A 15119-nucleotide genomic window follows, 5' to 3' on the forward strand; every position below is an offset into this window, starting at 1 on the left:
AATAACGACAACTATTAGTTACAACAATCAGTTTCAATTCAATTTTATCTCATACATTGCATACATACATACATACAGTCAATGTCATTAACGTTGTCCACCGATAAAAAGACATTTACCCATTTAAACTAAAAGAAATATCACGTGTTTCATTATGTATTCTTTGCCTCGTGTGCGTCAGCCTGAACTTTTAATGTAAAATTCAACTCGTGAATCGAAAATCCAGAATGCCCCGACCATTTAGTGAGGATTTAAGATAGAGAATGGTATTTCAGCCTTTGGTTTATGCCAGGACGTTCGAGGAAACACGTGATATTTCTTTTAGTCTAAATGTCTAAATGTCTAAATGTCTAAATGTCTAAATGTCATTTTTCTGTGGACAACGTTAATGACATTGACTCTATTTTATTTAGTGCTATATACATATAATTAACAATGCAAAAAAATTTGTTCCTTACTTTATAGCACAAGCCAATTGAAACAACCAACAATAGGCTGATCTACACAAATGCCTTGCTTAAATAATAAACTAAGTTTGGTCAGGAGTATAGATATACAAAATTCAGAAAATTCTGAGGAACGAGAATAGATACGCCATGTTCGCTCGCTGACCGCTTACAGTTGTAATATTTCCGTCACAACAAACACATTGAAACCTTTCCTTACGCTGGTTCACTGGTAAAGCACTAACCACCTAGTCCAGCTTGCAAGGTTAGTTTCGTAGGGTTGGTCAACTTTGTACCTTCAAGCCTAGATTGCATGTTTTGAGTTTGACCAGTGAACCGATGTGTATGGACTGAATTCCCCTGACTAGTATGGCACGGTGCTTTAACTTTTTTTGTTGTTGCGGATTTTCACTAGCAACCCTAATAGAAATTCATTTAAAACGAACATAATTGTTCAACATTTAATACTGTGTTCTTGGTGTGCATGTGACGTCATGGCCGCCATGTTGGTCGACTTGAACGAAGAACTTTGTCTTGGATTCTTGTTCAGCCAACATGGCTAATATTTTACTTCAGAAGGGGTGTCGTGACGTAAATGTATTGCCCAATTCTTTTAGTTTGGTTTTTTTGCCCTCATTGCTAAGGGTTGTCTCCCTGTCCAGTTTTGGAGTTTTATTACTTCCATCCCGTTGGTTTGGATTGTCTCCGTCAGCTCTTGACTCGCTTATCTTCCAGTTCCATGCCCATGGGGACCACATATTGAAAGACGAAGGATTGGACCACCTGGAAAAGGTACAGTTTATGGATTAAATTTGTGCCTCACTGGGTACCCTGTGGATCGGTAGTCCTCTCGCTCCAGGGCTCTGAGACCAAAAATATGAAGCACTGGAGCGAGAATACCATAGGCCCTCGGGGAGACGGGGCGGGAAAATGTAACATGGCGCTTTGCCGTGCGCCAAATTGTCCAAGAAAACAAACATGGCCGCTTAAAAAATGGTTGAGATTTTCTGGCAAAAGCATTCATTTTAGTACAAACCAGAAAAAGTTCTTTCATACAATAAAACAAACCATAGGCATTGGGTAATAGATTAAAATACAAGTGTTTCTTAAACTTCAAGAAATAAGCTTATCCTCAGCTGAATTTAAAGCATGTATACCAAGCAGGTGAGACCGCGATTTTACGCTAAACCGCTGATTCGTTTATTAGAGTAAAGCTTTTTTGATAGAGTCTATCCAAACGTTGGGGTGAATTTTATATCTGACGAAACTGGACCCTCTTTCTAGTCGGTTCTGAACAAGTTTCAACGTCGTTGCTTGTACCGCTTACGCCGGCTTATCCTATACTTGCCTATAGCTATAGACAGTAGCGGATACATGATTTTAAAATGGAGGAGGGGGATTGCAGAAACGCTATTTCCTGCATATTTCTGGCATTTTAAGTACGCGTTAAGACGGAAAATAATCGGCTTCACAATTGGGTGTTCCGTGGAACCACCCCTGGTTCCGCTACTCTACTGTACGATATTCATAAAAGGCCAGATCGCAAATAGTCTCTTGTGTATTTGTATTTGTATGATGAATATTCTGGTTGAGTGATAGCAATTATTACTCAATAAATAGTGCCATTGATGGTTTTCACGGCTGCCATGTTGGAGGAACTTAACAAAAGAATTATCAATGAATTGTTTTGTTATATCCTCCAACATGGCCGTCGCGTCTTTTGTTATTTAATTCTTTTGGGAATGGTTGAAAACCAACAATTTGTCAGTATCAACTTTGTTTTTATTTCATGGTCTTACTGCATGCGCTCTATGATGTCGGCAATAAATGCTTTAAAAAGGAGAAAAATGACTTTTGAATACAAAATGAAGAAATTCGCAATGAATTCAAATGCTGCAGTGAAAATACTTTTTGGGGGAAGGCTTTTGTTAATGAATTTCTGTTTTCGATCGCCATATTGGATTAGCTAACAAAGAGCCGAGTTTATATTCGAAGATGCGGGGTGACCTGTTATACTTGGGCAGTGGTTGGTTAATAAATCAAAACACGAACCCACTCTGACCACATGTTATACTCACCATTTTTGAGTGGCACATCCTTCATTTTGTTTCGGCGGAGCAATGGCCGCTGATACGATCACCATGATGGAGATTTCTTTAGCAAAACGAGAAAAATAAGACTAATTTTGGTAATAATTTTCCATGTTTAAGTGACGAGTTTTTTTTCGTATGAAAATCGTCACTGTTTGGTCAGCACTGATTTTATAAAGTTACATGTTTTCACAATGTAAATTTAATCCAATCACCTGTTTATTTTGGTTAAATTGTTGAAAACAAAACAAATATGTTAAGAAATCAAAGACACTAACATTTGAGTTACGCAATTAATTTCTAAACTACCTCTTTTGCTAACAAACAAGGGTTAGTAAAATAACAATATAAAAAGACCTGTTTTTAACTTTAAAAGCCATTCATTAGAACTCAGTTACTAAACTAAGGGTTTTAAAAAAATTGCCATTGTAGGTGTGTTTGTTATAGAATGATTCAGTATAGTCATGGACCGAGTTCTCTCTTAAATATCAGAAAATATTTTAAAAGTAAACAAAGGGCGAAGACAACATGAAGGGAAAGAAATGAAAAGTACCAAACCAAGTATTCTCTGATCTGAATGGGACATTAAACGCTGCTCTTGCCCGCCAAACAACCCAGTTTTTAATACTTCCCTTCACAGTTGCCCGCGCAAACTTGAAAGGTGGCTGCGCCTTTGCATCGAAGCGAGATGAACGGTGAGCTTACAATGATAGAGACGTGAATAATTGTCCAATGGTGTCAAAATAAAGTCTCTATCATTGCAAGCTCACCGTTCGTCTCGCTTCGAAGCAAAGGCACGACTACCTTTCAAGTTTGCGCAGGCAACTGTGAAACAGACTACTAAGAAAGTTGTGTTAAAACTATTCAAATAATACACACACGATCAGTTTGGCTCGACGATACAAATACAGATATAAAAATGTAGTTCGCTAAGAGATCGGCCATTAAGATTTACAATATTACCTTATTTGCAGAGTCGTGTAGAATGTTAACTCTTTCTTCGCCTGTTTTTCAATTTGAATGCCGCTATGTTTTTCGGTGTTTTTGTTATGCGGCTTTACTAAAGAATTTAAACAAATGCGATAAGAACTAGTCCCAACCCTCCGCTGTCCCGTACTTATCAGTCAACGATATAGTCACGTGATTGTTACTGACTATCGCCATATTTGTACGAAATAATTACTAGGGGTAAAGACAGCATTTACTTTTTGTTTTTGTTTGTACTATCCAGGGCCGTAGTCACAAATTTCTGATTGGTTCGGTTTTCGAGGGCTTTCGGTTTTTCTTACATTTTTTATTTCATTTTTCTTATATTTTTTTCCCGAAAGTTGCGGTTCGGTTGAAACCGGACCAACCGTACCGGTGGCTACGGCCCTGCTATCATAATATATAATAGAAGTATGCATTTTGGTGGTTCGTAGAAGGCGTTTCCATGGCATTATTAAGGCATGTGCCACTGAAAATTTTTCATTTTCCGATAGATATATAGTGTTATGATAACGACCTCCGATATTCGCACGTGGTATTGAGAAATAAGTCTCGGCCAAACCACGAACATTCCTTTGCATTTATCTCACTAACTCAGGGGGGGAAATCTCATTCTTTATAAACCCAATGGTTTTTTAGTAAAACTTATAACTTGATTAACACAAATGCTTTGAAAATCTTTTATTCTGTCATTCATGACAAACAACAAACTAAATAAACAAACTTTTATGGAGTATCAAACGTTTTTATTTCAACCTTTTCTTTCTAAGTGAAAGAGGGAGGGCGACAACCATTTTTAAAAAGTTCACTGCGAATCCCCAGCTCTCCCCCTCCCCCCACGGCCCCATAATAAAGAACGTACTTTTCCTAAGAAAACGAGAAAAAACGTCTGCGCATGCTTGTTTTCTTGTGTGCCCATTAGCCGTCGGAAAACGTCGATCCTTGCTCTTCAGTAAAACAAATTTTACTTTTCGAAAACTGGCCTTACAAACGGACTTCTTGCATGCGCAGTAAGCATGACAGGACCCTGGGTTCGAGAGTGGGATAACGTGCTACGCATGCGCAGACGCTGAATTGTATAATATAATCGTGATGTAAAATATTTATCGTGGTCCAAGAGGATAAGTGGGTGGCTAAGTTCAATAGTATTTAGATTTTACTCTATAATACGTGCTCTTGGACGGCTGTGACATCAATGCTTTAATACAAGACATGAGTTATGAGGGCGTAACTTAGGAATAATTCATTAGATTTGAGTTATAATGGAAATTGTGGGGTCGGTATGCCCGAGGGAACGGACAAAAAAAATCAACTCAAATAATATATTTTAAAATATGAAGTTATTGTGCTATTCTTATTCTTAAATTTGTTACCCTAATCGCAGGATAAGTTTAGAACGTTATTAACACCTTATCTATATACATATATATTTTTTGGTGGATGCGCCTTCTTCAATCTACTGAAAAAGAAATTTCCCGCACTTTACTTAGAGGCCTCAGGATTATGTGCGCTGCTTATGCGTCGTCACTCATCGCTGTGATCATCGGGTTAGATCCTCAGACCAGCTATTACATTTGAGTTCTCTCGGCCTGTGCTTCGAGAGTTTCCGCACTCTCCGGTCCCCCCCCCCCCCCCCCCCCCCTGCATAATTTAGCTTTTTCAAAAAATTCCTGTTCGATCTGGCGTGGAGCGCTTTAGGATCTTCAGGCTCGGGAAGTAAAGCAATCTCTCCATGCGCGATGGGGACGTAAACTAAATTACATTTACATTTAATATATAAGTTAAGTACTGAAATAGCTGCTGGGTGCCAAACCTCTAGACATTGAAAAGATTGGAGTTTTGTCACGAAAGGGGGTCTAAGCTAGTCTTTATCTGTCACTCTCCTTGAAGATCCTTTGTCCTTAGAATACCATCCACTACTGTATATAAAGAAGCTCCTCCGAGCAGCTGGTTGAAAAAAACATGTTCAATAACCCTGCTCTCTACGGATCCTAACGCTGCTAGGCGAATCAATGTCTGACCGAAGCGATTGGGGATTTGAGCATGTTGAACACGGATGTATTCCTCTAGCGCGTTCTGGGTCTTGTTCTGAATGGCTTGAATCTGTACGGCATCTGCGAGGTGATCGGTATCTGAAAAACATTATATCGAGAAAACATAAGTAGTTATAAAAACGGCCACATTTGACAACACATCGTATAGAATTTGTTATAGTAATTGTCTTAAATCTTATCCCAGCAAAACTAGGTTTAATTTGTTTTACAACAAATAAGATAACATAAGATTTTTTTGTTATATGAGGCACAAGATCTGAGCATTGCTCACGTAATTCATTAATTTTTCAATGGGGAGGGGAATGAATTATAATCTAGGTTAAAAATCTGAAGAAAGCAATCGATGCTTGGAATTATTGATCGAACTTATTAAGTGCTGATTTGCTATGAAATTAGAATCTTGTTAGAAAAAGAAAGAAAGAGAAAGCGGAGAGAGAAACTTGTAATAAGCGCGCTGACAAAAATTCAAATTGAAAACATTAAAAATTCTAGCATAACATATTTTTTAGCTTACGATATCCTGTCGTAACAGTAAATAATAAAAAAATATCTAAGATTCTAGATGTAGTTATACGATTTCTAGAAAGCTATGAAAATTCATATTTTAAAACGTCCTTATTTTTCCGCTTCCCAGTTCGTTTTTGTAAATTTAAATTTTGAGTTGCCAACAGCTGCTGTGATCGCGCTTCTTAATTCATTTGATGTAAGAAAAGAGTATTTCATAACGTATAGAATAAATGTCGCCGGAACAAACTTAGTGTTGAATAAAATTTGACAGTCATAAATATTTTCTAAGGAAATTCGTCAAAGGTATCGTTGAAGAGGAAGCGGTTAAGTGGTATCTATTTCAAAGAATAGACAACACGACGCACGAAGAAGCTAAAAAGTATCATCGTCTAAACCCAAACGAACCCGCTTTTACACTTGGTCATCTTTGAATAAATTGACCCAAGCTTTAAGAAGATTTCGAAACACCTAAAAGCTCATAAAAATATATATAACTTGTGTATGGCTATAGCCTGTAGGCAATCGGCGTGTTTTTATATAATTCTAACAAAATTTTGACTGTGGGAAGCGACAGATTTGTGAAATTAAAATTTTTGTCTTTCATTACATTTTGATTTCCTCTCAAAAAAATTTATTCCGATATTTAGAAAATGAAATAAGGAATTGCAGCTTGTTTTAATATTCCCTTTGAATCATTTTGTTTTATTGATTACCAAGGCGCTGAAGTATATTGTTTTCCTTGAGAAAAGCCGAGTAGCTGATAAAAAGATATCTCGGTGCAGATTAGATTGGCTTATATTCGTTTGAAATCTCTGTTTATGTATCAGGGAATGCTTTAATTTCCTCTGCCATTAGGATACCGCTGTGAATATCATTTTTTACGTGAAGTGCAATGCCATGATCTTCGTTAATAAAAACGGAAGGACTTGAACACTGAAGATCCTTGCGATATACCTTAAACTTGACATGTCGCGGCTTTGTTTAGAGTTCTTAGTTCGAAATGAGCTTAAGATATTGTCTTAAGGCTTCTACCAAGATTTAATACATGAAAAATCTTCCCACAGTAGCGACATTTTTCTTCTTTGTCGCTTGCCTGTCCATCTCCGCCTCAAATCCGGTTTGTTTATTTCGGAAACCGTTTTGGTCAGTGAACAGAAATCAAAAGGTTGCGTCACGTTAGTATTCTGAGTAAGAATAACGCATTTAGGTTAAAGAAAACATATGGTATTATAACTTGAATGACCAACCTACCTGGATTGAAGAGAGCAAGAGCTTTAAGCAGCGAGAATTCGGCTCTATCCAATTGCAGCTGTACTAGTTTGAAAACAACTTCATTCAGCTTCCCCATGTTTTGCAGAACTTTATCCAGATGTTCTTGTGGTGTTTTCTCGAAAACTTCCCCAACCAAAGGCGCTAATTCGAAAGGCATTGCCCATTGTACCAAATTTATAATAAAAATTTTGCACCAGTTTTCTCTTAGCAAAGTTACTTGGTCAAAATGCGACAGTTCTGAGAAATGTTTGACTTTTTTTGCCCAGTGGACTGTCATAAACAAAAGTCGAGCGGCCATTTCACTTGTTTTTTCGCTGTCTTTTCCGCTATTTAAATATTCTTTTGAAAAAGCGCTGTTTTCCAAAGAGGAAGTTGATAATGTACTGTTGTCTTTTTCGGATTTTCTGCAATAGGGCTCCACATCTTGGAGATGTAGTACGAAATCAGAAAGAGAAGCGAAATCAGCTTCTTTTCTCAATTCTTGTGTTCCTTTTTGATGTTGTCTCTTCTGACGCCTTCGTTGCCTTTCATAATCCTGAGCTTTGGTCTGTTGAACAGCTAAATAAAAGAATAATATCATAAAATCAAATGTTATTGTATACTTGACGTTGTTTATATTGCTTATATACTTGATGTTTTCAATGTTATTCCTTCCTTCTGCAATACCCAGATATCTAGACTTTGATCAAGACATTTTACGATACATTGACATTCTAATATTAATGCGAAATCAGTTATGAGAGAGGCTAGAAAATCCGTGCTGAGAAGTTTTCACTGATCGAGAAACCATGTTTCATTTTCGATTTAAAAAATTATGCTTTTTCAAGTTTAAGGAGTCTTTGTTTCAATTATGGACTACCAATTTATAACTAATAAATGACAAATTTAAAATGAAAAGTTATGTTTCATTTAAATTCAATAAAATTATGTCAATTTGATTCCTATATTTAAAACCAAAACAAGGTGATCGTTCAGTTACTTATTCAGTTATGAAAGTTTAGGGGATCACTTTATGACAATTGCCATCTAAGAATCGACCGTTTTACAATAAATTCTGCCAATATACTTTATTCAAATGTTTTCTTTAGCTTAGACTAAATGTTTTCCAGATATAGTGACGAAGGTCGCGAAAAATAAAGGATTTGTTAAACAAATTTTAAATTGTGATTTGAACTATGCTAAGATTACTTAAAGAGGTGAGAAAAGCAGCAAGAAAAAAAATGGAACTGAGGTCGAAGCATAGTAAAGAAATAAAAAGAAAAGAATGAAATCAGAAAAAAATGGGAATCAAATTTTCTTACCTTCTCTCTTCATTCCAACTGAGAGGCACTTTCTCATTCTGCAATATTGGCAACTATTTCGGTATCGCTTGCTTATTGGGCAGCAACCAGCCACACGACAAGTATAATACAGGCGCTTTTTGATACTTCGTTTAAAGAAAAGCTTGCATCCCTCGCAAGTATTTGCCCCGTAATGCCTTCCTGTAGAATGGTCCCCACAAACTGAGCAAATTTCCATTACGAGGAGTATTGGATTTCAAAGTGTTGGCTAGTATTTTGAGCAGTTTACGAGATACTATCTTTTTCTTAACTACTCTATATTAAAGGAGGCCTGTAAAGTCCTTAAACTGAATACTGCTTAAGTCCAGCAAAAATAACAACTTGACTCTTACAGCAGCTTAAAATTTAACCTGTACCACCTTAAGTAGTGTTATGAAGAATCGTTGATTATGTCGCATTACGACTAGCAGGGAAATTCCTCTTATTTATTTCCACCTATTCTTTTAGAAGTTGCCGTTGAATATTAATGTGCTGCTAAACAATGCGACAGAGCTGTAAGAAGGAAACAGCTTTACCTCTAGGCACAAATTACAATTTAATATTGTCGCATTTCGTTTAAGATATTTAGAAGACAATAGCTTTCCAATGTCAAAATCGCAAATTTCAAAGGCCAAGTAGTAGGGGTCTTTAACCAATGTGCGTTGATTACTGTTTTTGTGTGACATGTTTATTTGGCTTTTTAAAAAAATGCCTAATTCTTACCTCATGCGGAGAAGGAATATTTATGGTAAGAGCGCCCATACAAAACAATGACAATACAGATGTATGGTTCGCACGAACTAGTAGAAATACATAGATAAGAGCACTTCTTCCGCCAATATGACTTTATGCTTAATTTGTTAGCCTAGTTGACCTAATCGGTACTCTTTCACTAGAGAGATACAAAAATGATAGAAAATTGAACAGGGGAAGTAATTGGGCGAAAATTAGAATGGCCATGTTTCCTGTGAACTAACTCCAAAGCGATTAGAATCTTGCATGTCAGGCAGAAAGCTTATTGGAGGAAACGAGTAATATTAACATTTTCATGAAAGTTAGCAAGGTAAACGCGACAGGGATGCCTAACACTCGCTTTGAACTGACGAACGCCTAAAGCATTAATCAAAGTCTCGCATTTGTTCTCGCTCAATCTCCCGGCGACAGTTTATTTCTTTCTCAATGAAATCGAAAATTTTTGAAAAAAAGCAAATGAAATAGAAATGGAAGGCAGTAAAACGCAGCAAAAACCAATAAAAGCCTTGTTTATGTCTGGTATTGAATGGCTTTGATATCAAGTTTACTTGTGACCATGGAACCCTGTAAGATAAAGCTCACTGAACCAGGTGATGCGCAGGATTACACTAGCACTTTCGTTATAAAAAAACAATATTCAGTTTAAAATACCCAAAAAAACTAGGCATATATTTATTCCCAATTAAATTTAAAGCGCTATTTCACCTAGGTTGCAAAGCTGAAGTAATTCTTTATTTCAAATTTTGAATTTTTTCCTTGTTTCAAACTTTGAATTTTTTCCTTGTGAATTCAGGAGAATAAATACAAGTGATTTATTTGGAACACAACACGGTTAACTAACGGAGAAAGAACTTCTTGAGCGGATATGATAAGAAAATTTATTTTGAGCTTTTGTTGTGTATTTAATATCGATTGTTATCATCGGGAAAAAATGTCTTTCTTCTTACAGCAAGATTGATAATTTTGAAAACGCATAGAAGCTAGCACTAGACAAAATAATAGTAAGCAAAAACGAATTTGTTCATGGCTTATCTAACAGGACGTCATCAATCTTGGAAGCCATTTCAGTTGCACGGTTCCAAGCAGCTGGTTTGTGACCTCGATGAAGAAAAGCTCATGGAATTGTTTTCTTTTTTTCTTTTTCCAACTGCCGAATCTTCAATTAACTTATTGCAATGAAATAAAATCGCCAAAATTAATGAAGTAAAGAAATAATAAGGCCCAAATATATGAGTTTCATTCACTTGGTTTTAATTAGTCGGACGTTTTTAATTTTTATGCTTTGGAAAAGACGCAAGTTCGTTATTCAGACTTCCCAGCAGGGCGATCAATCTGAACGTCATTTTTTAAATAGCTTCAACAGTTGGACGTCGTATACTCATCAGGTTCATTCACTCGGTATGTGCTTGTTTTGCTTGTACAGTTTTTAGTTATTGAAAAGGTGAATATGAAAGCGAAGAATTTGAAGAAATAGGAAGCTGTCTTAAAAGTCAATTGACCTCGTTGATTATGACGAGGACGACAACGACGGCAAGTGATGATAATAAAATTGAAAACTTGTCATAACTTACTTGCCGACGTCTTGTAAAACAGATTAATCGATTGATAAATTTTTAAACTTCTGATGACTAAGTTTCTCTTAGTTCTCATAGTTTCTCATTAGTTTAATATCTCGACTGTTTTCCCCCTCCAGTTATTATAAGAATTACTGCGCACTTCTTTTTCTTCAAGAAGACGCTTTTCAGTTGCAAATTGTTGATTGGAATTTTGAACGAAGGTCGTACAGCTTATTGAGACCTCTATTATTATGCTTCAATGATAATATCGGTAGAAAACATTTATATGGAAAAAATAAAAGTGTTTAATGAAAAATCTCATCAGCAATTTTGGGATATTTTTTCCAAACCAATATATCATGGTCAATAGTCAATGTTATTGACTGCATGTGACCCTGGGACAGGTTCACAGCATGGGCACACATCGAATTGGAATTTAGTCTTGTTAGGTTTTGCGGATGGATCAGTTAAAACCGAAGGACCCAAAGAAAAAAGCCCAAATATAGGGAGAGACGTAAAAACAGAAACCCAACCTGAGACCCCAGAGACAACAACACTTCTGCACCCTCTGTTCTTTACATTCCCTGGAGCGACTGTTTTATTCGAGTGGGTAGCCTTGATGGCATACAGGAGTAGACAAAATTAACAGCCAGAGCATTCCATATGTTATGAATTTTCATTTTATTATATATTTTTGGATGAGTTTACAAATGTGCTATGAAAAAGAAAAACAAGAAGAAGTAAAAAGAGAAGAATGAAGCCTGAATAAAAAGGAGGAAGAAGAAGAAGAAGAAGAAGAAGAAGAAGAAGAAGAAGAAGAAGAGGAGGAGGAGGAGGAGGAGGAGGAGGAGGAGGAGGAGGAGGAGGAGGAGGAAGAAGAAAAAGAAGAAGGAGAAGGAGGAGGAGAAGGAGGAGGAGAAGAAGAAGAAGGAGAAGGAGAAAAAGGAAAAGAAGAAGCAAAAACAAAAGAAAATGATGCATATGAGAGATAAAAGTGGCAGACTGACAGTCAGTGGTTGTATGAATTCATAAATGACCTGTTGACGACCTACTACCAATATGCCGTGCAGTAGCTGTTATGGTCTAGTCATAAAATTTCTAATTGATCAGCAGCTAGATAGTGTCCTGAACACACTCGTTTAGTTTATTCACATGATTCAGATAAAACAAACACTTATGCAGATTTGTCTCCGGTCTATTACTTAGTCATGTCCTTGGAAATCCTTTGATACGCGATCTATCCTTTTGCAAAAGTTTAATGTTTATATGTCGCACAACTACTATCGAGTGTCGCATGAAAAAACATTCAACTTCCTTGGCTATTTTTGATTATATATGCAAGAAATTGAAACATTTCCTTTCTATCAATTCATCAATCTTTTTTGCGGATTTTTGATAGGGGTTGCAGTGGGTTGGGTGGGGTTAAATTGTACTATATTACTGATAAATAGTCTCCTTCACAGTTCCCTGCTCCATATGGAAAAATAGCCGTGCCTTTGCATCGAAGCGAGACGAATGGCGAGCTTGCAATGATAGAGACATGTGAATAATTGTCCAAGGTGTCAAAGAAAGGTTTCTATTATTGCAAGCACACCGTTCGTCTCGCTTCGATGCAAAGGCATTGCTACCTTTCAAGATGGCGCAGGGAACTGTGAAGGGGACTATTGGTAAAGTTTTATGTATTTCTAATTTTGTGCATCATCTTTATTGTTATTGGCGATAACGTCCAAAATGAATTATTATGATATTATTATTAATTTATTATTATTATTATTACTATTGTTAATTTATCATTATGATGAATATTCGTTATCATATAACTATTTATTAATAATGAATTATATTGACGGCAAAATTGAAACTATGATCATTATAATCATTAATTATTTTTGCTCTATTATTTATTCTATTATTTTAATTTATTATTATTCGAAAATAATGAACGACGCATGTTTTGGCAAAGCGTTTGCCATCTCCATAAGTACAAAGTTGAATTGGAAATCATTATTAATGAATAGTTATCACCATTATTATTATGACTAGCATTATCTTTATTATCACTATATTGTTCATTAATATTATTAATTATTATTATATTAAGGCTTAATATAATATATTTTGCAACAAGAATCTGACCACGAGAACATACATTATTATACCATGAAAGTACAGCTTTTATCCGATGAGACAATGACTTCAAGAAGCAGACTTGCTCAATCTGAAGTCACTTTTCTCAAATACATTATAACATCGATATCTCAGGTTGACACTAAAGGAATATCGCTGAAACTGATAACATACAACCCAAGATAAATACTAGTAAAGTACAATACTTCAAAAAAGTGACACGGTTTTTAAAAGTGTCCGTCCTAAGAACTTCACTATGCAAAGAATGCAGTACCCTTGTTATGTTCGACTCATGTTTAAAAATATTCGAAAATATTTACGAAAATATCTAATAATATTCGATGAAATATTCAACATTATTCGAAAATATTCGAAAATAATCAATAATATTTTATGACCATCGCTCTTCGCGTGGAGTTTTGGCTCTTTCTTGGTGTTGCAAGAGACCTAAAGCATGAAGACAATAAAACGATAGCCAAGTGATAATGAATTTGGAGCTAAACAATACCCTGCGACACAAAATACGATAAAGCTTGCTACACCAAGAAAGATCCTAACGTTTTCGTGAAGTTTTCTCCATCCACACTACCACCACATTAAATATCATACGTACATCTCAACAGCTCACATCTTTATTCTTAAAAATAGAGAAAAGTTAGAAAAACCACCCATGGAAAAAAATTCCTGGATGCAAGGGAGAGAACAACACATTAGTCAAAAACTCAATGTCATTCGTTACTCCACAATTTTTTATTCGCGGAGTGTCATGGGATTGAAATCCACGAAAATGCCAAGGCTTTCAAGGCACGTAGATTTCCTGGTCTTTCAACTTTTTCTACGTGTTGTATTTTGTGATATGTAAAAGAATAATGTAGAAATAATATGTAACCACAGGCAGCCCAAACAAGGTTCCTGTATATGGTATATGATTTTGAAAAAACCCACTAAACGGCCTCAAATCTCGCTGAAACTTCGCCAGAGGAGTGAAAAAAGCAAAAGCAACAACTGCAGCAAGTTTTGAGGCAAATTATTGAGTGAAACATTTTAATGTTATCTCCCACATTCCCTTATAAACCATACACAGGAACCTTGTTTGGGCTGCCTGTAATGTAACGAGAGGAAAAAACATTTTAGCTTATGTTTTCAGTGTTGTTTTTTTTCTGTTCGAAAAACAGCATATTGGTTTTTTCAATCGGATGTTATGATTACTTTTCTCTTATTCAAGATGAAAAAAAAAAAAAAAAAAACTAGAAAAAAACGTGAAAAAACGGTTAAAATTGTGCTCCTTCCAATTCTCTAATCCTTTTGAAAAACTTTTTATTACATATTAGCAAACGACTTTCAACTCTCAGATTTAAATAAAAGTTAATGGTTTATACATTTACTACTATATTTTTCTTCGTTAATCTTGAACGATTACAAAAACCGTGCAAAAAATCCATAAAATACCACTTACGGTTGAAATAGTGGTCCTTCCAATTCCCTAGACATATAAATAAGCCTTTTGAACTAACTATAGTGGTAACTAAAGACTTTTAGCCCTCAGAAATAGTTAAAAGCTAATGGTATATAAATTTAATGCTATTGATAAATAAGGATGTAACGCTGCAGTAATTGCATAACGTTCTTCAACGAAATGTAAACCGTGCTCAATTGGATTCAGATTTCCGGTAAAATACTTTTAGCTAAATTTAAAAGAGGTCCCATTAAGATAAGTTTTTAATTTATTGTTCCCAATTAGAAAATCTTAAACGGATCGACCGGAGTAGAACAAGATTAATATAAAAACATTTTCTTTCAAGATTGTAAGGCGGAAAATTGCCATGACTTATAATGAAGGCCGTACTTACTTACATTTCCGTCATCTAAGAGCATAAACAGGAAGAAAACTAGAGTACTTTAAGCTTAACTTGAATGCAATTATATTTAGTATCTGTGCTGTGGAATAACTGTTTTTAAAAGATCAACCGAGTTTGACCTGTGGCTGTTGTCAATACTACTAGAAGAA

General features: G+C 35.7%; 1 protein-coding gene and 1 long non-coding RNA gene across 2 annotated transcripts; both read right to left on the minus strand.

Moving 5' to 3' along the window:
* Positions 1-18: 18 nt before the first annotated feature.
* LOC116294752 (uncharacterized) lies at positions 19-3621 on the minus strand. Its single transcript, XR_004196956.2, has 3 exons — positions 3500-3621; positions 2525-2600; positions 19-1229 (listed from the first exon to the last, which is right to left on the minus strand). It is a non-coding gene; the product is annotated as an uncharacterized LOC116294752 (long non-coding RNA).
* Positions 3622-5172: 1551 nt separating this feature from the next.
* On the minus strand, positions 5173-9324 carry LOC116294715 (nuclear receptor subfamily 2 group F member 5). The gene is made up of 3 exons (XM_031702360.2): positions 8658-9324; positions 7336-7914; positions 5173-5655 (listed from the first exon to the last, which is right to left on the minus strand). The coding sequence occupies exons 1-3, from the start codon at positions 8872-8874 to the stop codon at positions 5399-5401; spliced, it is 1053 nt and encodes a 350-aa protein (XP_031558220.1). The 5' UTR covers positions 8875-9324; the 3' UTR covers positions 5173-5398.
* Positions 9325-15119: the final 5795 nt, after the last annotated feature.

The sequence above is a fragment of the Actinia tenebrosa genome, unplaced genomic scaffold (assembly GCF_029948245.1).
Source record: "Actinia tenebrosa isolate PJP-AT-01 unplaced genomic scaffold, QUT_ActTen_1.0 PGA_scaffold1__47_contigs__length_23844297, whole genome shotgun sequence".
Classification (NCBI taxonomy): Eukaryota; Metazoa; Cnidaria; class Anthozoa; order Actiniaria; family Actiniidae; genus Actinia; species Actinia tenebrosa.

What these genes read in the sequence shown, in the direction of transcription:
- LOC116294715 (XM_031702360.2), bottom strand. Translation starts at nt 8,874, where the DNA reads ATGGAAATTTGCTCAGTTTGTGGGGACCATTCTACAGGAAGGCATTAC. An exon ending in AGTTGGAATGAAGAGAGAAG is followed by an intron (nt 7,915 to 8,657) that starts GTAAGAAAATTT and finishes TCTTTTATTTAG; the next exon opens with CTGTTCAACAGACCAAAGCT. An exon ending in TCTTGCTCTCTTCAATCCAG is followed by an intron (nt 5,656 to 7,335) that starts GTAGGTTGGTCA and finishes AATGTTTTTCAG; the next exon opens with ATACCGATCACCTCGCAGAT.